Here is a 26072-nt window from a genome sequence, read left to right as displayed (position 1 = left end):
GACACTTCTCAATTTTTTATTTACCCTTTATTCTCTTTTATGTAATTAGTCCCTCAATGATATAACCGTAGATTGGGGGGTTAATTTTCTTTGAAATAGAATTTTTGAAAATTTCATTTGCTTATTTGTTTGAAATATTTGCTGTTTGCTTTTTCACTTTCTAAACCAGGTATCCTCAAACTTGGCAACTTTAAGACTTGTGGACTTCAACTTCCAGAATTCTCTAGCCAGCTATAGAAGTCTTAAAGTTGCCAAGTTTGAAGACCCTTTGTTATAAACCTTCAATGCAGATGAAAATCAGTTACAGGACTGTAAGCAGATGAGACTTTAGAATAATATGTAAACTAATTAGCATGTCGGCAAAATTTCTGATAAGACTGTTCTGTTATTTGTGATTTTTGATTCTGTATTGCTTTCTAGTATACCTCAAATACTTACGAAGCAAATTTTGTTGCAAAGATTCAGAGCGGTACAAGTTGACGTGGCTTTTCTTAAAGACGTTTTTCAATAGCTGAGCTCTTTCAGTTAAGCTAGGGGGAAAAAGGTGACAAATTTATGAAATGCACTGAAATTTAGGGTGGGTGGGGCAGAAATCCAGACTGCAATAACAAATATTGAACAGAATATTGGAAATGAACAATGGCATCAATCACACATTTAACATTGTGACATTAGCTATATAAACCTATTCAGGGACCGAAAATGGAATTATTTACTGGCAACGCTACTTCAAGAAAAGTTTTTTCAGCTCCTACTATCAAAGCCAGTAGATTTCTGGTACTAGTTCTATATTTCATAACAATCGGGCTATTCTTAAGTATTAAGTATAAATGCAAAAATGATAATTATTCTTCTTCGCTTTATGCTTTAAACCAGTGTTGTAGATTTAGCATCAAAATTTAAGGCACCAAGCCAACTTTTAGTATGTTTTACAGTAAATATGATTCTGGTTGACAATTTAATGGAATAAGTCAAGAGCTTGTTAATGTTATCTTAAACATTCAAATGTTAGGATTTAATCCGCAAGTCCTGCAATTAATGATGGTCAGATTGTTCTCATGAAGGGCATCCAGGAAGAAACTAGGGAGATCAGTAATTTTGAATCTTTGGTGTCAAAGCATTCCCTTCACATAATTTCCATCAACTCCATGTTATTGTCAGATTTTCAGGGGTGAATTCCTGAATTCCTTGGGTGAAGCTTGGGAATGGGGGCAAGGGGAAGGCTGCAAGCAACTTCAAAATGGAGAAAGGGAAATCAAACTTCATTGAGTGAGCAAGTCTTTTGGAAACCACTGGACTTAATCCTAAGCAACCAAAATATAGGAATGAAACAAATTACATGACTGTGGAGGCTGGAGGATAAAACACACAATGAGTGGCTGCAGCATCCTGGAATTTCTAGTCTAACAAAGAGAAGGAGTAGGGGTGATGTAATAGCAGCTTCCAAAATTTGAGGGGCTGCAGCAAAGAAGAAAGCATTGATTTATTCACCAAAGCACCCGGATGCCAGACAATAAGCAATGAGTGGAAGATCAATAAATAGGGATTCAGCCCAGAACAATTACCGTATATACTCGAGTATAAGCCGAGTTTTTTAGCCCAAAAAATGGGCTGAAAAACACAGCCTCGGCTTATACTCGGGTCATTGACAAAGTCACCACACGAGGGCGCCATTGCTTGAGCCAGAGCGAGGAGGCACCAGCTTTTGTCCCCTCTGGCACGCCGCCGTAGTTCCTCTCCCTGCCTCAAGCAAATGAGGCAGCCATTTGCTCCAACCGAGAGAGGGAAAAAGCAATGGTGAGTAACTATTCTTTGCTCTATCTGCATTACCCTTAGTCGGATTAAAAAGGCCCCCTGCTGTCAGATTCGCCTCCCCCTCCTTTGAAAGGATTTAAACTGTTTAAAAAATGGTATTTTGTGGTAGTTGCTGTCCTTGTTTGGATAGGATCTAATAATGTGTTATGAGGCAGAGCTAGACAGGAATTCTTTTTCTATCTGTCTATTTTTCTATCTATCTATTTTTCTATCTATCTATTTTTCTATCTATCTATCTATCTATCTATCTATCTATCTATCTGTATCTATTTCTATCTATCTATCTATCTATCTATCTATCTATCTATCTATCTATCTATCTATCTATCTATCTATTTTTTTATCTGTCTGTCTGTCTGTCTGTCTATCTATCTTTCTATCTATATCTATCTGTCTATCTATCTATCTATCATCTATCTATCTATCTGTATCTATTTCTATCTATCTATTTTTCTATCTTTCTATCTATCTATTTTTCTATCTATCTATTTTTCTTTCTATCTATCTATCTATCTATCTGTATCTATTTCTATCTATCTATCTATCTATCTATCTATCTATCTATCTATCTATCTATTTTTCTATCTGTCTGTGTGTCTGTCTATCTGTCTATCTATCTTTCTATCTATATCTATCTATCTATCTATCTGTATCTATTTCTATCTATCTATCTATCTATCTATCTATCTATCTATCTATCTATCTATCTATTTTTCTGTCTGTCTGTCTATCTATCTATCTTTCTATCTATATCTATCTATCTATCTATCTATCTATCTATCTATCTATCTATCTATCTATCTATCTATCTATCTATCTATCTATCTATCTATCTATCTATCTGGTTTTCTATGCTGATAACCTCACAGCAGCTAATGCTGAAGCTCTTCTTTGGATACACTTATTTATTTGTTTGTTTGTTTGTTTATTTATTTAATTGGATTTGTATGCAATCCCTCTCCAAGGACTCAAGGTGGCTCACAGCATATATAAAAACAGAACAATAATGTAAATCCAATTAATGATGAGAAGGAATCCAGTTTTGAAGGATTTTAACTGTTAGGTTTTAGCTTTGTTCCTGATCGAGCTACTTTTTTTACTTTTTAATTTATTGTTAATATTGTTAATTTGTTTACCCTCTTTTAAATTTACAGAGCTAGTTTACTGGTTTTCTTTAAAATAAATATTCTAAAACATGTCTCAATTAATGTAATTTTATTGTTTTCCATTTTTATAAGTTACCAGTAGCCACTGCATTTTCTAACCTCGGCTTATACTCGGGTCAATACGTTTTCCCAGTTTTTGTGGCAAAAATTGGTGCCTCGGCTTATACTCGGGTCGGCTTATACTCGAGTATATACGGTAACCAGTGGAACGGCTTCTCTCCAGAAGTAGTTTGTGCTCCATCACTGGAGGCTTTTAAGAAGGAATTGTGCTGCCATTTGTCCAGAGTGGTATAGGGGCTCTTGTTTGAGTAGGGGGCAGGACTAGAAGACCTCCAGGATCCCTTTCCAACTTTGTTATTCTTCATGCCCAGCGTGGGTTCAAGGTTCTTCCATCCCTTTAACAACAGTTTTGTTCTAGCTCTTCCTGGTGTCTTCCCTCCTTTATATCATCCCGTTGAAAGTTGTAAAGAATGAGAATAAACACAGGTTTGGAAAACCCAGGCGAAACCCCCAAACTGCTGCAAGGTATTTTACTATAACTGCATTGTGTTCGTAGTGAGTCTACCGTAATCTTGTAAAGGGTTAGGAGGGGAGTTAAAGATATTAAAATGATAAATGGTATTTAATTATAAACTATCACACCAGTAACATCCATTGGAATTGTATGTTTATGAAATAATTACTGTTAATTGCTCTGTAGCTACTTAGATATTCTAGTTACTCTGTAACTATATTAATATTACTGTATCATATATTATATTCTAGTTACTCTGTAACTATACTGTTGTTACTGTAATTAGTCTGGGAGAGAAAGCCAAGAAAAAAAGGGAGAATGACACTACATGAAAATAACAGTTGGGAAGAAATTATACTCCGAGGAAAGAAAGAATTTAATTATTATTTTTTTAACAAAAAAATTAAATTTGAAAGGTAAAGGGCTACTCCCCAAAAGAAGCTAATCTTCAGGTATATTTCAAATGCATCCTTGTGCGCAGCCATTTGAAGTCCCTTGTTTCCAACAGCTCCTTCTCTTCTGATTAGGGATTCAACCCCTTCCAGGCCCACTGAAATATACATATCATAGTTACCTATTAGTAGAAATAACTGATCCTTAACTGACTAGATGCAATAGGGACAATGTACAAGCTAATCCAAGCTGCTCTCAGTATGCTGAACTAGTTGCATCGTTAGTTAGCATGGAAGACAATGCTTAACTAAGGCAATATTTGGTTCATTTTATGAGCAAAATTAATCCAAAAACCTTTATGACTTTGATTTTAGATTCCAAGGGATGATGTCAACTCAGGCCAAACACATAAATAGAATGCTAATATTCAAGGTTGAGGAAATTACTGATAATCATGTTCTACCTTTTTCCATGAAGAACAGCACCTGGGTCTTGCAATTTTGCTTCCAACTCCTGAACTTCATCTACTAAGGTCTTAAATGCTGCCCTCTTCACTCTAAAAGAATGATTAAGAAAACATACCTAGTTAATTTGTTTTAAAACGTTAAATCTTTTTATCTGTCCGCAAATATCAGTATAAAATTAAATGTAACCCAGTAATGTTAAATTCAGTCCCACAATAACATTGTCTAAAAAAGAATATACATTATACTATAGTGGAGCCCACAGAGAACTCAGATTTTGAGATTAACCATTAGGAAACTGGGGAGTATTATCTTCCAAAGAAGCATTTGTATTCATAGTTTATTTACTTTTAATATTTTAAACTTTCATATACAGTATTAAAACTCTGGAATACCATATATATGTTGTTCTCTTCTGAAGAGTAATCTCAACTAAAAGAACAATCTGCAAAAGTAGGTCATAATTTCTTAAATTAAGAATTCAATTCTCTATACATGTGTAAATCTAATTGAGCTTGTATTTAATTAGGAAGATATGCCAATAATTACACTGCGTCATTAAATGCACTTGCTTAGGAATACACCCCATTGAACTAATGGGATTTTGTCCCGAGTAGCTGTGAAGCCTGCACTGTAATTTTAGGTAATTAATAAATGGACGGATTAGTTATTTGGTAGACCATATATTAATTATATCATGCTTACACTTTATATACTACATCAAATATCAGTGCTGTTGTTGGAATACTAAATAAGCCCATCCAGAAGACTCCGGAGCTGAATAACATCACGGCCTATAGAGATGAAGACAAAACAAAACAAAACAACCTGTACAATGAAATAATAATAATAATAATAATAATAATAATAATAATAATAATAATAATAATCCGCAGTCTGCATTGGTTGCCGATCAGTTTCCGGTCACAATTCAAAGTGTTGGTTATGACCTATAAAGCCCTTCATGGCACCGGACCAGAATATCTCCGGGACCGCCTTCTGCCGCACGAATCCCAGCGGCCAGTTAGGTCCCACAGAGTGGGTCTTCTCCGGGTCCCGTCAACGAAACAATGCCACTTGGCGGGACCCAGGAGAAGAGCCTTCTCTGTGGCGGCCCCGGCCCTCTGGAACCAACTCCCCCCAGAGATTAGAACTGCCCCTACCCTCCTTGCCTTTCGTAAGCTACTCAAAACCCACCTCTGCCGCCAGGCATGGGGGAATTAAGACTTCTTCTCCCCCTAGGCTGATACAACTGTATGTATGGTATGTTTGTGCGTATGCTGGTTTTATATATTAAGGGGTTTTAAGTTAGTTTTTAGTATTGGATTTTTACTGTACATTGTTCATGACTGTTGTTAGCCGCCCCGAGTTTTCGGAGAGGGGCGGCATATAAATCCAATAAATGAAATGAAATGAAATGAAATAAAAAAATAGATTTGTATGTTGTCCCTCTCCGAAGATTCGGGCAGAAACATTTGCAATGATGGTAAATAAAATAGTAAATCGCCTATGTAGAAAAAAACTAGTACCAACAGAATATTTGTAGCTTAGGGTAAGGAAACATCAGCAAGAAAACCACAAAACTCAGAAAGCACTGAGGACCCCACAGTCCTTCTCTTCCTCCTTCTCTCTGCAAACCCCTCTCTCTTCTGGCCCTGATGAAGTTAGCTAGTTGGGTAATGAAGCGTCTGGAGGAAACCAAGTTCAGAGAGCATTAAGGACCCCACATTCCTTCTCCTCCTCCTCTGCCACTCCGCAAACTCTTTTCTCTTATAGCACTGAAGATGTTACCTAGTCGGTTAATGAAATGTCTGCAAGAAAACCATCAAGGTCAGAATGCAGCAAGAATTTTTTTTTTTTTAAAAAAAAGAGAGCTCCAAGCCATTAAAATGTATTTTATTTTCTCCAGAGATTGCGAAGGGAAGTAACCCTTCCTTAGCTGAGGGAGAGCCTGTTTGTGACTGGTGGGGTGTTTCATTGCCTGGGGAGGAAAACCATAGGCTGGCGTGGCGTTGATTGTCCAGAAGTGGAAGGGATACAGTAAGGTTTTGTATAGGTTTTAGCTAAAAGGAGTTTTTTCTCCTGAAAAAATTTACATGGCTACTGGCCTTTAAAATTGAACAGAAAATTTCTGTGGGCATCTAGTGCAATGTATTGTTTCATTGTTGGAATTATTATATTCTTCAGGATTGCCATTTTTAATAGTTTGTTAAGCCACCCAGAATCAATCGTCAGTGAATTGTTTTAGAAACTAAAATAATAATTAAATGCTTTTTTTGGGGGGTGGGGGAAGAGAATAGGCGTTGATTGCTTACCTGAACGCCTCTTCTCGTACGGTGAGCGGGTACAGCAGTCACATGGGTTGCTCATGTCCAATCCGGTGGAACTGAGCCTAGTGTTAAAAAAGCTTGCTGGATCCGCCCCTTCCCCAGAATTCGCGAATCCGTAGACTAGGCTCAGATGTGAAGCTCTTTAGTGTTCAACTCTCATTGTTAGAGGAAGAAAGGTTATAGGAAGGTAAAGAAGACACATACAAGGGCGGGAAGTGACTGCTGTACCCGCTCACCGTACGAGAAGAGGCGTTCAGGTAAGCAATCAACGCCTATTCTCCGTACTGAAGGAGCGGGTCCAGCAGTCACATGGGACATACCCAATAGACGGTCCCTAGGGTGGGGTTAGATTGCTATCGTGAGAGATAACGGATTGGAGTACCCTTCTGCCGAAGGCAGCGTCCGCTGAGGCGTAAGAGTCAATCTTGTAGTGCCTGATGAAGGAATTTGGCGAGGCCCAAGTGGCTGCTTTGCAGACCTCCTCCAACGGGGCTTGAGTCGCCCAAGCGGCCGAGGTGGCTGCGCTCCTGGTGGAATGCGCTGTGATGTTCCTTGGAACTGAAAGGGAGGCCGACTCGTAGGCCTTAGATATAGTCCCTCTGATCCAACGGCCTATCACTGTTGAAGACACTTTGGCACCCATGACTCTGGGGTGATAGGCTATAAAAAGTGCTTCTGACCTCCGAAAGGGTCCTGTGCGTTGGATATAGATCCTCAGCGCTCTAATGAGATCCAGGGTGTGCCATCTAATTGCCAAGGGATGGTCCCGTTGGAGGCAGAAGGAAGGTAAGACAATATCCTGGGTTCTGTGGAACATGGAACAGACCTTGGGTAAGAAGGTGGGGTCCAGTCGCAAGACTACCTTGTCCTGATGAAATTGGCAGAGGTCCTGCCTGATTGAGAGGGCAGCCAGCTCCGAAATGCGTCGGGCAGAGGTAATAGCCACCAGGAATGCTACTTTAAAGGATAGGTACCTGAGGGACGCCGATTTTAGGGGTTCGTATGGTGCCTGCGTGAGGGAATGGAGAACCCGTGGCAAGTCCCAGGATGGGTACCTGTGGACCTTGGAAGGTCTGAGGTTGGCTATACCCTTGAGGAATTCCTGAACTTCTGGAAAGGAACGGAGAGGCTGTCTGCGGGGCCCCGCTAGGACAGAGGAAATGGCCGCCAGATGACGCCGGAGGGTGCTGGTGGAAAGTCCTTGATGGAAACCTTGCATAAGGAAGGAAATGATCCTGTGTATGGGGATGCACAGGGGAGAGAGGCCCTCCTGTAGACACCACTGGTGAAACTTGGACCACGTATGGTCGTAGATTCGATTGGTCGAACCCCTTCTGGCCTTTAAAATGACCTCCACTGTATCGGGGTCGTGGCCACGCAGTTCTAAGTCTCTCCTGATAACAGCCAGGCGGTGAGGTGGAACCACTCCGGGTCTGGATGGAATGAGGCCCCCTGCCGCAGCATATCCCCCGAAACGGGGAGTCGCCAAGGGTCCTGGACGGACAACTGTTGGAGATCCGCGAACCAGGGCCGGCGGGGCCAATGAGGGGCGATTAGGATTACTCGGGCCCTCTCGGTGAGGACCTTGTGAATCACGTCCGGGAGAATTGGAATTGGAGGGAATGCGTAGAGTAGGCCTGGAGGCCATGGGCTCCGGAGGGCATTGATTGCTTCCGCTCCCGGGGATGGAAATCTGGAAAAAAAGCGAGGGAGTTGGGCGTTCGCATTGGTCGCGAAGAGATCCAGAACTGGTAGGCCGAATCTGAGGCTGATTTGATGGAACAGGTCTTGATGGAGATTCCACTCTCCTGGGTCTATCGTTGCTCGAGATAGCCAATCCGCCTGGACGTTGAGGCTCCCCGAGATGTGGTCGGCTAGGAGCGACCGAAGATGTTTTTCCGCCCAAAGGCCTAACTTGAGGGCCTCCCTCATGAGGGCCTTGGATCTCGTGCCCCCCTGTCTGCAGATATGGCTTTTCGTGGCAATGTTGTCGGTGAGAATGAGAACGTGTCGGTTGGGGATGCGAGGAGAGAATTGCTTCAGAGCCAGGGAGACGGCTCTTAACTCTAGCCAATTGATTGGCTTGGAAGCTTCCTCCGGGGACCACGTGCCCTGGGCTATCATCCCCTGGGCGTGGGCGCCCCATCCCGATAGACTGGCGTCTGTGGTGATGACAAATTGATCCGGGCACCTGAAAGGGGATCCTTTGTCCATGGCCGGAGACTTCCACCACTTGAAGGATCTGCGAACAATTGGTGGGATGACAATGCGACGACTTGAGTTGCTGTGCCCCGATCTCTGAAAGGGTAATAGGAGCCACTGTAGTTCCCTAGCATGAAGGCGAGCCCAAGGAATGATGCCTATGCATGACACCATCTTCCCCAAAAGGGAAGACAGGGTTACTATAGAAACTGAAGGTTGAGATAAAATGCGTGAAATTAACTCCCCTATACTGATTTTTCTCTCAGGAGAGAGAAAGACCTGGGAAGATTCTGAATTAATAATGGATCCCAGGTGTAAAATGGATGTGGAAGGTTGGAGGTGACTTTTGTCAAAGTTGATGGAAAAACCATGGTCCTGTAGAACCGACATGGTGACAGAAAGGTCTGCTTTCACTTTCTCTAGGGAGTTCCCATGAACCAAAATATCATCAAGGTAACATAAAATGTGGATGGGTGACGCCCGGATATAGGCCGCCAGGGACCCCAAGAGCTTTGTAAAGACCCGAGGGGCCGAGGAAAGGCCAAATGGCATCGCCCTATACTGGAAATGCCTGCCCTGAAAGGAGAAACGTAAAAATTTTCTGTGGCATTTGGCTATAGGAATATGGAGGTAGGCCTCAGTGAGGTCTAAAGAAACCATGAAATCTCCCGGGTGGATGGCGGCCAAAATGGATGATAAGGAGTGCATCTTAAACTTCCTATATTTGATGAATAGGTTCAGCTTCTTTAAATCCAAAATAGCTCTCCAACCTCCGGAGGATTTTGGAACCATAAATAGGATGGAATAAAAACCTAGGCCCTTCTGACCGGGGGGAACGGGTTGAATGGCTCTGATGGACAATAAGTGGGAAATGGCCTCCTCCATACGGTTACAATCTGAGGAGGACCTGGGAGAAGGGCAGGAAATAAAACGTTTAGGGGGGGGGAGAAGTAAATTCTAAAAGAAGGCCTTTTTGAACAGTGTCAATGACCCAGGGGTCCTTGGAGGTGAGACGCCAATTAGAGGCGAAATAGGCTAGGCGGCCACCTATGGGAATCGAGGAAGAACTACCATCTAGGTTTTTTTGAAGCCCTGTTAGAGGACGCTCCCCTTTGGAAGCGAAAACCTCTGCCCCTGGAGTTCCTACCTTGGGAACGAAAGCGGGGGGAACACTGACCTGGGATTCTCTGATAGGAAGCCGCTTGATCTTGTTGACGCCCTGGGCGACGAAAGGACTGCGTTTTGGTGGCCTTTTTGGTGGTTGGACCCAATACTTTCTTCTTGTCCGTGGTTTCCGTGAGGAGTGGATCCAGAAGATCCCCGAAAAGAAGGTCGCGCTTCAAGGGTCCCAGAGATAACTGCCACTTCTGACGTACTCCTGCTTGCCAAGGGCGAAGCCATAGGAGTCTTCTTGCCGTTGTAGAAGCTGCAATAGACTTGGCAGCAAATCTAGTAGATTGTAAAGTGGCATCAGCCACGTACTGAGCAGCTGCAAATACCTTGTTGAAGTCTTGTTGACCTCTCAAGTCATCGGGAGGAATATGCTGTTGAAGTTGGCGAAGCCACAGAAGCATGGCTCTGGAGAAAAAGGAAGCCGCTGCGGAACTTTTAATGGCCCAGGAATCTGCGGTGAATCCTCTTTTGAGCATCTGTTCAATCCGCTTGTCCTCTGGGCGGAGGACCTCCTCTGCTTCGCCTGGCACAGCAGCCGCCGAGTGAAGGATCTTGACAGGTTCATCCGGTTTAGGAAAGGATAGGAGCTCCTCATAGGAAGAGGAGAGTTTGTACAACTTTTTGTCCTTGGTTGTGGGATTAAGCCCAGAGGCTGGGAAATCCCACTGCTTAAGTAAGGCATCCTTAAACAATTTAGGCATAGGAATTACCTCGTTATCCTCCTGTTCCTCTGTGAAGTAAGGTAAATTCTCCTCCGGGGGATCAGTGGATGTGGAGGCCTGTTTCTCCTGGGCCGCCAATCCCGTAGAAATTCTAGCTTTGAGGAGGAGAGATTTGAACAATTGAGAGGGAAAAATAGTAATTGGAGAAGGAACCTTTATTTGGGATTCCTCATCATCTGAGAGACCTTGAAAGGGATCCTCCTCCTCTTCCATATCCTCATATTCGTCCTGAGAGGAATCTGATTCATCCTGAATAGGAGCTCTAACCGTTGGGGAAGAACCCAAGGGGCGGGAGGGACGAGGAGGTGGAGGAGGTAAGGGGGGCGCATTGATGGTAGAGAGTTTAGCATCAATGGCCTTGGATAACACAGAAAAAATAGATTGGAATTCAGGAGGTAAACTAGAAATATCAGCAGGAATGGCAGAAGAATCCCTGAAAGCCTGGGAGGATCCTGGCTGGGAGGAATCTTCAATAATATCTGGTTCCTCTGGACCTAATCCCCATAGGTTAGGTTGGGGTCTGTCTAGGTTTGGCTCATCCAGAGATAACACAGTGACCCCAGAAGAAGGCAGATTAGGAGCCTCTGGGGGGTCATGACTACTGAGTACTTGGGCCTGTACTTTCAAACGCTTTGCTGATTTGTCATGGATTTTTTGTAGGGCTTGGTCCCTTCTCTTCTCAGCCCTGGTGACTTTGGTCAAGGGGCGGGCCCCTGAAGAAGAGGAGGTTGAGGCCTGGGGGATACTGGTAATCTCATCGCCTGTAGGCCTGGCCTCTCTGGGACCTTGAGTGGTGCCTCTCTTGGGAAAAGTAGCCATAGTCTGACAATTAACAGAAGACAAGGCTGAGCCAAATAAACTGGATGATTAGGGAGAAGAATTTCAAAGACTTCCCAAGAGGAATGGATCCTGCTCCTAGGCCTCGGAGCTGCTGAGACTTGAGGGCAATCTGGGCAAACCCAGAGTTCGTGTCCCCAAATACAGCGTGGCCAGCCTCCCTAAACTTTAATTAAAGTAACCAAGGCACTCTGGTTGGAGGCTTAGCCGGTGGAGAATTAAGCCTGAGCGTCCCAAAGCCCACTCCGGGATCCGAGCGGTGGACTAAGGCCCACGCGGCTGGCAGAAGGCCAACACGAGAGGCCTAAATTAAAAAAGGGCGCGAAGGCCTTCGCGCCGAAAAATCGCTCCATAATAGAAATCTTAAAGGGGAAGCGATCGACTAAGTCCAGGAGACTAGAACAAGCGTCTCACTCCGCAGGAGGTATTTCTTAAGCCCTTTAACAATAGTACTATAAATAAATCAATGAAGCAATACTTGCACAAGGACCTCCAGGCCAAAGGATTAAAAGAATCCACAAACGGCTGCGGTGATCGTAAACGGCAAAAAAAGCCGAGGGAAAACGAAACCGCAACTTCTCCCAAAGGAAAAAAGCCGAGCCGCAAACGGCTGGCGCTGTTAATGCAAGTAAAACAAATAAGGAAAAACAATTCTTACTAGTTTGAAGGAAAGATCGAAGGGAAGGTGTTAGAATGTTGAACGAGCTATCACAATACAACCGCAGGATGCGAGAACTGAGCGAATTCTGGGGAAGGGGCGGATCCAGCAAGCTTTTTTAACACTAGGCTCAGTTCCACCGGATTGGACATGAGCAACCCATGTGACTGCTGGACCCGCTCCTTCAGTACGGAGAATAGGCAACCTGTTTTGGATATGGGTTGTTCATCTTTGTTCTAGGGTTATTTTTAATGGTTTTAAAAAATGATTTTGGTTACCCTGTAATCATTGTTTTATTGTTGGATACCACTGTTTTGAAAAAAATTGTGTAGAAGGATAAAATATATTAAATAAAATCTGTAAAAGAGTTGCTGGTGAATGGAGAGCCTTTTTAATTTACCCTCTCGTAACCCTTTAATCACTCTCCAGAGAAGAAGATGGATTATCTGAAAGCACTGTAATATCTGAAAATACAATCAAGCCCTTCACTAAAAGAAGAAGTTTTTATGAATGAAATTTTCAAGGTATTTTGAGTAATTTAAAAGCCGAGGGTTACTTACACACCCTTGCCTTTCTTATTAGCTCCAGGTGTACATAGGACAGTGCAAATTTCAGGTTTTGATGGGATAGTATGATATGAAATATACACTAACAACACTCAAATGTTGTTTGAGGTTCTGTTATTAGAATTGGGGTGATCTATAGGCCTCCAGGGCAATCTGAGGAATATGAGAACAAGATGGTGGATGAAATTACCCAAATGGCAGTAAAGGGAGATATTGTGGTTATGGGTGATTTCAACATGCCTGATGTTGACTGGAATATCCCCAGTGCCCTTACATGCGAAAGTAAGAATATAGTAGAGGCCTTTACAGGAGCATCTCTGGCACAGCTGGTTAAGACACCGACTAGAGGGGAGAATATTCTAGATTTAGTCTTTACGAATGGGAATTGGGTTTCAGAGGTTAAGGTGGGAGAAAATTTAGGTTGCAGTGACCATCTATGTTTGTGGTTTGATGTAAAAACTGATTGTGAGCAATCCTATACTTCAACCAAAGAATTGGATTTCAGAAAAACAAATTTTAATGCAATGGGGGAATATTTAAATAATGAATTAAAGGGGAGGGATAAAATGGCAGGAGCGAGCACCCAGTGGACTGTGTTAAAAAAGGCCATCTTAAAAGACACTGGACTGTATGTAAGACAAATAACTAAAGGTAAAAGGAAGAAGAAACCGCTATGGTTTAGCAATGATGTAAGGGCTATAGTCAATGAAAAAAAGGCTGCCTATAGGAGATATAAAGAGTCTGGAAGTATAGCTGATAGAGAGGTGTATAAAATGAGACAGAATGAGGCGAAACAGATAATATATGCTGCTAAAGCCTCAAAAGAGGAAGAAATTGCCAAATCTGTAAAGAAGGGGGATAAAACCTTCTTTAGATATATTAGTGACAGGAAGAAGAAAAACTGCAGCATCACGAAGCTTAGTACCAGGAATAATACATGCATTGATGGGAATAAGGAGATCGCTGACCATTTCAATAGCTACTTCTGTTCAGTTTTCTCAAAAGACACATTACAATATAATACTATAGATGGATAGAGCATTGCTTCCAGCTGTATGGATTCAGCTCCAGTGATCTTAGAAGAACTTGAACGATTAAAGATAAATAAGGCAATGGGTCCAGATGGCATCCACCCCAGAGTTATTAAATAACTCAGATTTGTCATTGCTACCCCCCTGACTGATTTGTTTAACCAATCCCTGTTAACAGGAGATGTTCCTGAGGATTGGAGAATGGCCAGTGTTGTGCCTATCCACAAGAAAGGCAGTAGAGAAGAAGCTGGTAACTACAGGCCAGTTAGCTTGACATCAGTTATAGTTAAAATGATGGAGACTCTACTCAAAAAGAGGATAAATCAGCACCTAAAAAACAATAACTTATTGGACCCAAATCCAATAACTTATTGGACCCAAATCCAATAACTTATTGGACCCAAATTGTGTAGAAGGATAAAATATCAGCATGGCTTTACTGAAGGCAAATAATGTCAGACTAATCTCATTGATTTCTTTGACTATGTCACAAAGGTGTTGGATGAAGGTGGTGCCGTGGATATTGCCTATCTGGACTTCAGCAAAGTCTTTGATATGGTTCCACATAAAGAGCTGATAGACTCAATCTGTATTGTCTGGAGGACAGAAGTAAAATGGAGGACATGATCGAAACATTTAAATATGTCAAAGGGTTAAATAAGGTTCAGGAGGGAAGTGTTTTTAATAGGGAAGGGAAGACACGAACAAGGGGGCACAATCTGAAGTCAGTTGGGAGAAAAATCAGAAGCAACGTGAGAAAATATTATTTGACTGAAAGAGTAGTAGATCCTTGGAACAAACTTCCAGCAGATGCGGTTGGTAAATCCACAGTAACTGACTTTAAACATGCTGGGATAAACATATATCCATCCTAAGATAAAATACAAAAAATAGTATAAGGGCAGACTAGATGGATCATGAGGTCTTTTTCTGCCGTCAGTCTTCTATGTTTCTAAATGGATGTTGGGAATGAGTTTTTGGTATTCTATCTGTTCAAAATCATGGGAACAGATGGGTCTCCCTTTATCAAATGACAAACAGGAAATTTCCATGCAGGAGCATTTTAAACTCTTTTGCTGAATAAGTGGGAGGCCTGCTAATCCCCTGGAGCTGCAGCCTGCCCCCCTGCTCCCCAAATCACTCCAGACAGACAAGGGACCCTTTTTCCTAAGGCTGAGGGAGCAGGGGGCAATGGGCAATGGGGCAGGGGAGTGTAATCAGTAGCCGCTCTCTTCTAGCAGTGATAGTTTGACTTGGAAAACTTAATGTCTGCTGGTCCTTAGCGCCTTTGCCTTTCATTAAGTAATAACATGGTAAATTATTTTGCCCAAATTTTATTGAGAGAGAGAGAGGGAGGGAGAGAGGTGATGCAGTGACTTTACAGATGGAATTGGAAATTATTTCCTGTGATATAATCCAAGTATTACTGCACAGAGAAATGAAGGGTGCTCATAGAATTAGATCCATAACAGGTGAAAGAAAAGACGATAATTACTTTTCTAAGAGTGTTGCATAAATGCTACAGAAGAAAGGCTGATCTGACCTGTGGCTTTTAATTTCTGAATTAAACATAAAGGCAAAAAATAGCTGGGGAAGGGGAGGGGATTTAAATAGAATTCCTTTTTTCTCTTTTTAATGGTTCTTAATGACTTTTTAAAGTTAGGGAAACACCAAAGAGAGCTATCCCTTGTCTAAGCCCTCTTGTATTAAAAGTTGCTTGGTGAAACAGCAGAATTGATAATGTAGGTCTCAGGATGTTAATTCTGAGCATTGTGATGCTAAGTATGAACGAAGGAACAACAGGGCGCCCACATTCACTCAATCCAGCCTTTGGCTTCACAAATGAGCAACCTGAATTGAAGGGAAGGGAGCAGGGGGGAAAAACACCCACCACCACCAAAAGTGTTTCTGCATCATATTTGAAAGCCCTGTCAGATTTTGTACCGCCACCCCCAACCCCTTTTTCCAGAGTTAATCCAAAAGTAAAAGATTTAAAGCTGACATTCACATTAAAGACAGAAAGCTTCTTTGTATGTGTGTGGGTGAAGAGAGAGAAACACACAATCCCACGGAGGTATTTCCTTCCTTTCTGTTTGGGGGTGGGTGGATGGATGGGGGGGAAGCTCCCTCTGGGCTCAGCTCAGAACCATTTTGTCTCTAACTTTTCACATCTCTCTGCCCATAAACAGGTCAGCTGGGAATATAGCAAATGGATCCAGGGCAGACAATGGCCGCTAACAGGGACAGCCTGTTCTGGGGTTGGACTCCGTCTGCCTTTTCGCGATTTACAAATTCATCAGCCGTCCGCTGCCAAGTCCTCTGGCTCTGGCCCCTTTCGGCCTTGGGAAATCAAATGCAACCTGCTGGAAGAATAGCGTGAGCCCCCCCACCTCCCCTAACACAACAGAGAAATATAAATCTTGCCAGTGGGTCGCCTTGGTTGAGCCGAATGTCCTCTTTAGAACCTGTTCAATGTTAATGGGCGAAAGGGTCCCTCTTAAAACTTATTATCGATTAAAACATACAGGAAACATTTGGCTTTGACCCTTTCGCCAAACTGGCTCTCTTGTTTATGGCTTAAGATTTTTATCCTGCCTTCCTGACATTAAAAGTCACTCGGGGGGGATGAGCAGTGGGGCATTGGTCTTCCTTCTATTTTCCCCCAAAATAACCACCCTGCGAGGTTGGTTGGCCCAAAGTCACCCAGCCAGCTTTCATACTTAAGGTGGGACTAGAACTTACCATCTCCCAGTTAGAGATGGTAGAAACATAGAAAGCAGAAAAAGACCTCATGGTCCATCTAGTCTGCTCTTATACTATTTCCTGTATTTTATCTTAGGATGGATAGATGTTTGTCCCACGTATGTTTAAATTCAGTTACTGTGGATTTACCAACCACATCTGCTGGAAGTTTGTTCCAAGCATCTACTACTCTTTCAGTCAAATGATATTTTCTCACGTTGCTTCCGATCTTTCTCCCAACTGACCTCAGATTGTGCCCCCTTGTTCTTGTCTTCCCTTTCCTATTAAAAACACTTCCCTCCTGAACCTTATTTAACCCTTTAACATATTTAAATGTTTCCATCATGTCCCCCCTTTTCCCTTCTGTCCTCCAGACTGTACAGATTGAGTTCATTGGAGTCTCTTGGAATCTCTACTCAATCAAAAGTCAAGGGAATGGGACCCCTGCAGTCCTGACCTTAAGGAACAGCTTATCCTACCAAGTGCTTTTATGCTCCATATAACTGGGTTTCATAAATTCCTGAAAATGATCCTATTTCAGATAGGTACCTGCCGGTGCAATTGGGTTTTTTTTTCCTTTTGTTGCATTGCAGATTTTTAAATTTTGATTGTGAGTCACAATTTTAAATTAATTGGAAGATTTCACTGAGAAGATTTGATGAATGGCCTATTTTTTAAATTCTTTTACCATTATCAGTTACTTTAATTTTTGTACACTGATCAGCCAAAATGTTCCAAAAGTACTTTCCTGAGAGCCAAGGGGTCTTTTTCCTAACATTAAGTTTCAAGTCAACTTTTGCACTTGCCTCTTTCACCCACATCAAAAGGTTCTTTAGTTCCCTGTCCCCTTTAGCCATTAGAATTCAAAAATATACCCCCCTGCTAAATGTATGTTCTGTTTTATATTAGAATTTGCATCAAACCACGAATATATATTTCTGACAAACACATTTTTATCTATGTTTTTACCTTTTTTGGCCAGCTATCCTTACCATTACGTACTCCTGGCTTTTAAAAAAATGTTTTCTTATTCTAAAGTATTTTTTTTTAGCATCATTCCCTAAGAGGGGAATCTTCAGGTTTCCGCTTAAATGTTTTTTGAAACTTTTTTAAAAAATGCTAGCATGTCAAAAACGACCATGTCCAGGAGAATTCCTAAACTGTTAAAAGATTACTAGGTTTTAAATAATCTCCTGCTTGAAAGAAAAATTGTAACACATATTTTAAAAATTTTATTAATTAAAAGAAATATTACCTCCCCTGACATGTCCGGTGCCATAGGAATTACTGGCCATAAAGAAGAGTAGATGCCAAAAAATACTATCCAGAGCACAATACTGCCCCATATAGCTATATGACTAAACTGGAAAAAGAGAGAAAGAAACTCAATTAGTAAGTGAATATTTTTAAAGCTATATCACCAGTAATTAAAAGTGTCGTGCATTGCCTCAATAGAAATGAACTGCTATCATTTTATTGTGTTATAATATTTTAAAGATATCTTACCAAAGTCCAATACGAAGTCTCCAAACCAGCTTTTAAGCACACAGTTATGACCACAAACTTTAAAAAAAGAGGAGAGAGGTTACTTCTCTTGACCGGTTAAAATTGAACTCAGATTGAAGTACGTGATTTCAAAATCAAAGAAGTGTTTAACATTTTGACATGTGTATAATACACAATTTAAGAAACTGTTGTCTTGCTTCTGCATTTTCCTTCAGATACGAATGAAGTGCAAACAAGTTACTTTATATTCTATAGCTTGTGAGTGAGTGTGCATCTGTGTGTATACATTTGTAAGTAAAACACAGAAAACACACATATGTTATCTGGAGAAGAAGACCCAGAGGTTTTGATGATGGAAAAAGAAAATAATGTTTCATATCCTTTATCAGATTAACAGAGTTGAAAAGGACCTTAGAGGTCATCTAGTCCAACCCCTGCTTGAGCAGGAGACCCTACACCACTTCTGAAAAATGGCAGACAAGCTGTAGTCTCAAGTGGTGAAGCTCAAGTAATCAAATAATGATTACAACGAATACTGGGCTGAAAGTAGATGCTCAACAGAGGACGTTGTTACATAAAAATGACATCAAGTCATTTGGCCTTTCATGGCAGCAATAGTGCTTAGACTTATATACCATTTCATAATGAATTACAGCAGTGGGCCCCAACTTATTGCAAAAGGATGGAAGGCTGAGTCAACTTTCAGGATTGAACTCCTGGCAGTAGGCAGAGTTAGCCTGCAATGCTGCATTCTAATCACTACGTCAGCAAGGCTCTTAAGCTGCTTAAGTAAGACTCCGTGAGGTCACTGCAGTACTAACTGCTGTTTCTGGTTTACGATCCGAACTGGATTAACATGAGTAGAACTTACTGTATATACGGCATTTCCCAAAAGCAAGTAGTCTGAAGTTCTGCCACTGGCAAACACAGTATCTATAAAATAATAACATTGCCAAGGTTTAACTAAGAGATCATCACACAATTTATTTTTTCTTTTGTTAAGATTCGTATTGCCAACATGCCAAGCATTTTTTTTGCCTACAAATATCTCAAGACCGATACTTAAGAAAGAAAAAACTTCAACTATTAACAAATATACTTTATTCAGTTGTTTAGCTAAAGTTGTAGTTAAGGGACACAAGTCTACTAGTAGTCCTCGATTTAGCAGCCTGGCTTCTAATGAAAGGTGACATCATATAGATTACCAATAAATGTATTTAGTATATTTCTGCAGATTATCTGGAGATTATGTGGAGGAATACAGAGGTTGCTTGCCAATCATGACTAGTTCTATGCACTTGGATCAGAGCAAAAACTTTCTAGGGCTCAGGTTGGTCGGGGATGAACTAAAACTAAATATCAACCTTTCAAGCAAGGAAGGAGCGCATCTTCTGCACATCTGCAACCACCAGCTGAATTCAATTTTGTATTTGATCTTCCTTCGTCATCTTTTGATTATTTAGATAATTCCATCTGACTAATGAGTTTCTGTTTGCCTTTGCTAAACAAACAAATACGTCTGCAGTGTCCCCTCGATTTTTGCGGGTTCAAACTTCGCGAATAGCCTATACCATGGTTTTTCAAAAAATATTAATTAAAAAATACTTTGCGGGTTTTTTTTTCTATACCACTGTTTTTCCCGCCCGATGATGTTATACAACTAATAATTTTTGCAAATAAATAACAAAAAAAATTATTGTTAATAAATAACTATGTTTATAAATATCAGGATCACTAAGTGTCTTATTCAATGGTGAGTACCAATAATAATGGTGAGTAAATTGTTGTTAAGGGAATGGGAAATGGTAATTTAGGGGTTTAAAGTGTTAAGGGAAGGCTTCTGATACTGTCCATAGCCAAAAATGGTGTATTTACTTCCGCATCTCTACTTCGCGGAAATTCGACTTTCGCTGGTGGTCTCGGAACGCATCCCCTGCGGAAATCGAGGGAACACTGTATATCTAGTGTGAATGCAGTTTTTAATTTTTAAATATTTACTTACCATATTGGATGGCTTTTAGCGGAAACCAAAACAGAATTACTGAATGAAAGAGGCCATTTAAACAATGGATCCAGAAAACCTAAGCAAAAACAAAGATTTATGGCTGTCATTGTGGTAAAACTAATTTTACCTAACATATGTGTATGTGTTGTTTATATTATATATTTAATGTGTGTGTGTGTGTGTGTATAATATGCACAATTTAATTATGCACATGAAGCATTTTTTTATTTATACAATTTTCCTAATTCGCATGTTACAAATAAAGATTATAAGATAATTTTATCAAACAAGCACAAAAAATCTATGTTTTTATGTATTTAGATATGACTAGAGTCAAGTCAAGAGTAAGTACAAAGAAGCACACTTTTCACTATTGTTTTGTAATAACATATGGCATACTTTTACAAATCACAATCTTTATTGTGCTAAAGAGCGTATTAATCGCTTGAAATTGTCCGAACAACAGAATTATGTTCTTTGCTTCAAAAAAATTTCTACCCTGCCTGTAACATCTTTGTAATATAATCTAAGATGCTAAGGTTGTACAATCCAATTTATGCCACAATACTTTGCATATTTGAACTTTTGTGTTACTCATTAACCCTTGTCTCTCCTTGCTGTGTCATTGACAAAAGAATATTATTTGAGAAAAAGCTGAGGTGGGGGCCAAGAAAATTAGGACTGCTTTTTCATTTTTATGGTGAATACTCATTGTCCCACGTTAATCCTTTAACCTCTCTTCATAACCCTTGAACTCTGACCCTTTTGATCGCAATGAATCTGTGCACCAGTATTTAGGGCAATAAAAATTCTAAATCTTCCACATATAAAAACCAAAATATCTGTATTTGCAAACTATTTGAAATTGTAAAACCTGTTAAGAATCAAAAACAATAAAAGGTACAAGCTAGCTCAGTTTCCAAAATACAAAACACAATTAAAACCTTTACAACTGAGTGGCTCACGGAATTTGACCACAATTTCATAATTGTGCAAAACAAAACTAAACAGGACACTGTACAAGTATAATAACTTTATTTACATATACTAAACTTTTTCAAAAATAATTATATGTATTAACAAAAGACAATGCAAAAATTGTGGCAGAAACCCTACGTTGGTAAACTGCTGAATTTCTTTTTTACCTATTAGGCCTTCATAATTATTTATACTGTAATTTTAAAAATAAGAATAATGTAAAAGAAAAAAAATCTAGGAAGCATTTATTTTAAGAAACTCATAGAATCTGAGCTAATTAGTTTTAAAGTGCTATAAATAAGTGGTACTGAAATAAAAAAATAAAACATCAGCCATATTAACTTAAAACATGACCCATATAATTATTCCGTTAATTAATTTGATTTTAATTAAATTGGTGTTAATAAAATCACCAACACTAGTCCATATTTAAGTGTTCTTTCTTTCTTTATTTGTTTTAGGTTTACTTATACCTAATGAAGAGAATTATGTACAGGAAAAAAAATATAATAACAATGTGAATGAAGGTCAACACCAGCTAAAAAATCACTTGAGATTTCATTTTGTTGAGTGTATATATTATGATACAATCAATCATACTTCATTTAATTGACAAAATATACATTCTCAGATTCAGATTGTAGTTATCCTTAAAACTCTAACTAGTACATCAGTATTTAGAAATTGTGCCTCTATTATCCACACTGGCTTTTAAAAAGTTTTTAAAGAACTAGGATACATAATTTGAACATTATTTATTATTATTTATTTACTCTTAATATGAAAAATTCACTGTTCACTTGAGCCCCAAAAAACGTCTCAGCCAACAAGCCTAAATAAGAAACACTTCCATACACATGAATGATTTATCTGTTTCCTGAAGGTCAAATTCTGCTACTTTTTACAACATTAAATCCTCTTCTGAAAATTGTATGCATATTCATGAACAGTTTTTCTCTGGAAAACTAGCTAGCTTAAAAAAAAAACACCTCAGAAGGTGAACAGGATTGGATTTTATTGTCACTGAAAATTTACTGAGATATAGGGGACCATCATCGTCAAACTTATATGTAAATGATTGTAACATGTTGTCGTAAAATAGAATCAAACAGGTACACTATACTTGCAATAATTACAGATTATTTCCAACTACCTTTGAATTGAAATCCAGAGCATTTTGGGATGTCTTGTATAATTCAGGGTATTTGAGCATATTTACTTTGTGGCAGGATCTCTCAAATATTCCAAGCGTCAATGGAGGCATAGCCGTAAACATCTAATGGGCAAACCAAATACAATAACAAAAACTTGTAATGAATATTCAAATATATTTTAACTATTAGCATTGTCAAAGAAACTAATTATAAAAACTTACCACATTATAAAGTCCTATGCACCATCTTTCAAACAGTATCTGTCCAGAAAATCCATTAACAAATGCAAACCATATCTGAAGAATAGAGTTTAAAACATAGTATATTAGTTTTATGGATTCAAGGGCATCTTTTCTTGAATCAATAATGTTAAAAAAAAAAAAGGCAGAAAAGATAATAAACATGTGAAGAGTCTTCAGCCTATAATTTTAAAAATTCATTTCAATTAATTCTGATTAAGGTCACACCCTTCACGATAGCTGTCTCTGAGATACTGTTTTGCATAGATTATTTTGGTTCCACATTATCTCTGGGCATGATTCCATCTGAATATTTTATGTAATTTTAACTATAACTTCTTGATTAAATCGTTTATAATGAACATTTTTTCCAATTGTACTTTCAACTTGAAGAATTGGAATCACTAATATTTGCTAACCAAGTATGTTCACAACAGCAACAACATAAACTTTCCATCACAGAAAAGTTAATAATGAAGACAATATCTATTTAACTTTTATTAGGTAACAGAGCACATAATTCCTTTGTTTCTTAAGAGTACATTCCTGTCCTTCCAGATATTAAATGAATAGATTAATTATAATTACTAATGGATAAAAAAAATCTCAAAATATTACTTGAATTTAATGCATTTCTCAGAGAGAGACTCCTACAAGTTTTTCGTATCTGAAAGTATGCAATTGAATGTGCAAAATAGTCAGCAACTATCTGAGTATTTGCAAAATGCTTATGTAAATTAAATGAGCTGCCTATGATTAATGTTTTGATAACTATGGAACATAACAGGGCACAAGGCAAGGTTTTCACAAGGCTGTATTTTCTGGATTTTTTTAAAAAAGCGCAACAGGGATTCTGTAGACACAACGAAATAATACTGAGCTGACATTTGAAATATAAATTATAGGGTTTGGTTTCAACAACTGAATTCCAAACAGATCATTAACTGATATCCAATAATTAGAGGGAAAGGAGAAAAGAGCCTAAAAGCAACCTCACACACAGTAATTAACATAAAGAAAACTGTTAGAATTTAATAGATATTGGGAAGCATTGATTTTATTTTAATCAAATACATACAAACCTAAGAACATAAGAAGAGCCATGCTGAATCAGGCCAAAGCCCATCGAGTAAAGCATTCTGTGTCATACAGTGACCCACCAATTGTTCTTGGGGATCTTGAGCAGAAAGAAAAGGCAAGACCCTCCCTTTCCCCTGACCCCCAACAAATGGTACTCAAGGGAATCCTGCCTGCCTCAACCAACATACAGGCGGCACAAACCTGCCCCAGCTGTTAGAGTTATTTATTTATTTTATTTATTTATTAGATTTGTATGCCACCCCTCTCCGTAGACTCGGGGCGGCTCACAACAATAACAAGAACAATGTAAAAAACAAATCTAATAATTTAAAAAACACTAAAAACCCCATTATTAAAAGCAAACACACACACAAACATTCCATGTATAAACTGTATAGGCCACAGGGAAATGTGTCAGTTCCCCCATGCCTGACGACAGAGATGGGTCTTAAGAACTTTACGAAAGGCTGTTAATGCTAGCCATAGCAGCTAAACAACAGGTCTATTCACTTAATTTTTTTATCAAGGACTTAACAAAAGAACTCATATTCCATAAGCATACTTCATAAGATATAAAAACTTTAAGCAAAACATGAAATATATGCTATACGTACACAAATTCTGAAATACAGTATAAGCAATTATATGTTCAGCGTTTCGGGTAATTTTTTAAAAAACTAGCGTTGTTTTGTAGTAGAATTTTGCAATTTAATGGCAATATAAAAAGTGTAACTAGACACCACTTATTTGAGCTAAATATTGGTCAAAATGTTTTTCAAAAATCTAAAAGGGAAAAAAGGGAAAGAGTTGGGGCAGAAAAAAAGAAAACAGCCACGCAGATTTTCCTAGGTTTCAAGCATTGTAACGGGGAGTATAAGATCCTCAGTCAGTTGCTTGCTCTCACGCTTGAACAATGAAAGGACAGGCAGTTGTCCTTGCTACAGACATGCATATTCTGTCCATTCATTTATTCATTCATTCGGTGTTGACATAAGCTATTAACCACTGCATGAGCTGCAAAAGTTGAATGTAGGTTAAGTGATTGGCAGCTCATTTCCAGATAGGTTCGAAACCTTTCAGGGACTTTCAACGTCTTCCCATCTAAGCTAAGATTGTCTGGAGTTTCAGTCACCCACTGGTTTATTTTAGTTGGCAAAACAGAACATAAAATCCAAGCAAAATTGGCAGCTTTGTTAACTCTGGAGCCACAAAAAAATACCGATGTATCTAAGCAATGTATTTCCCAGTTAAAGCTTTCAGGGAAAGAGGGCTGACATTCAGGTCTGTGGATTGATTTGGTAGGTTGAAATCAAGATTATTACGTGCCAATTCCTGGAGAAAATGGGGTGGCATTTAAGTGAAGAAGAAAAAGGATTTATAAAGTATTTAGATCTTAATGCAGGAGAGATGCAATTGATTGCAGGCATATATTTTTACAGAGACATTTGTGTCTCCAATGTTTAACAATTAATTGCTTAAAAGGAAAATACTGGAGGAGAAGCAGGCACAGCCAAGGTATGAGCCGAAAAGTCCAGGCATGGGAACAGTTTTGTGGTTCCCGGTGTTTCCGTTTCTGTGAGATTTTTGGCTTTTGAGTGCTTAAGGCGGTCGACCCCTGGTCTAATTTAAATATGTGCCATGGCAATATGTTTTAGCCAATAACATATCCTTAAATAACAACTAAAACATCCTGGGTTTGCTTTAATTCGTATTAGTGTATATCATGCAGCCACCAAACTTAAAGGATGCCAATTTCTCTTTCTTTCGTGTTCCATAAATCAAAATAGGAAGGAATGTTTGAAGTGGATAAAAGCACATCTTTCAATTAAGATTTGAGGGGTGGAATTGAGAGGTGTGTCTGCTCCCCCCCATCCCGATGTAAGCCCATTCTTACCTCAATAATATAAAGGACAATATTCTTGTAGAAGCAATACAAAATGCATTTAGCAATTCTACTGTAATTCCAGGCACCATGGACCAGAAGTAAGTTCTTCAAGTACTTGAACTACAAAGAAAAAACAGACATGCAGGATTTAAGCCTTTGATGCTTACAATCACATATTGACAATGTTTTAATGTTCTTGAATGGCCAGTGGAAGGACCTTACCTGAGCTATAGAATAATCTGAAGAATTAGCAGCTTGGAGGCCTTCGTTTCCACTGATGCCAACACCTACGTGTGCTGTTTGTATCATGCTGACATCGTTCGCTCCATCCCCAATGGCCAATGTCACTACCTTTACCTGTTTTTTAACCATTTCTACAATATCAGATTTCTGCAGAGGTGAAACTCTAGAAAAAAGAGAGAGGAAAAGGCAATATTGTTTATTAAACTTAAATAAAGTAAGATGCTAGAATAGCATATGCTCAAAACTGAAAATTGAGTAGAACACTGATGGAGAGAGAAGTACTTAAAATAATGGGCTGTGCGGAAATGAATAGACTGACAATGAGAATGAAAAATGAGGACTTGGAGTTTTACAAAGTTTGGGCGAAAT

At 39.4% G+C, this 26072-nt stretch overlaps 1 protein-coding gene across 3 annotated transcripts in view; it reads right to left on the bottom strand.

Annotated features, from left to right (window-relative positions):
- Positions 1-26072, bottom strand: part of ATP8A1 (ATPase phospholipid transporting 8A1) — an 84023-nt gene that overhangs the window by 6322 nt on the left and 51629 nt on the right. For 2 of the 3 annotated variants that reach the window (XM_070757022.1, XM_070757024.1), the window contains 11 exons: positions 25683-25866; positions 25470-25580; positions 22478-22552; positions 22256-22378; positions 20122-20200; positions 18991-19052; positions 18120-18176; positions 17869-17976; positions 5058-5146; positions 4352-4444; positions 439-530 (listed from right to left, as the gene is read on the bottom strand). In XM_070757022.1, coding sequence (XP_070613123.1) covers positions 439-530; positions 4352-4444; positions 5058-5146; positions 17869-17976; positions 18120-18176; positions 18991-19052; positions 20122-20200; positions 22256-22378; positions 22478-22552; positions 25470-25580; positions 25683-25866 — 1073 coding nt within the window. Of the gene's footprint in view, positions 1-438; positions 531-3823; positions 4046-4351; positions 4445-5057; positions 5147-17868; positions 17977-18119; positions 18177-18990; positions 19053-20121; positions 20201-22255; positions 22379-22477; positions 22553-25469; positions 25581-25682; positions 25867-26072 lie in introns of those variants that run through there. The other variant, XM_070757023.1, reaches the window with a different exon arrangement.

This window comes from Erythrolamprus reginae, chromosome 7 (assembly GCF_031021105.1).
Source record: "Erythrolamprus reginae isolate rEryReg1 chromosome 7, rEryReg1.hap1, whole genome shotgun sequence".
Classification (NCBI taxonomy): Eukaryota; Metazoa; Chordata; class Lepidosauria; order Squamata; family Dipsadidae; genus Erythrolamprus; species Erythrolamprus reginae.
Note: the sequence above shows the minus strand (reverse complement) of the source record. Positions and strands in the feature narration are given on the sequence as shown.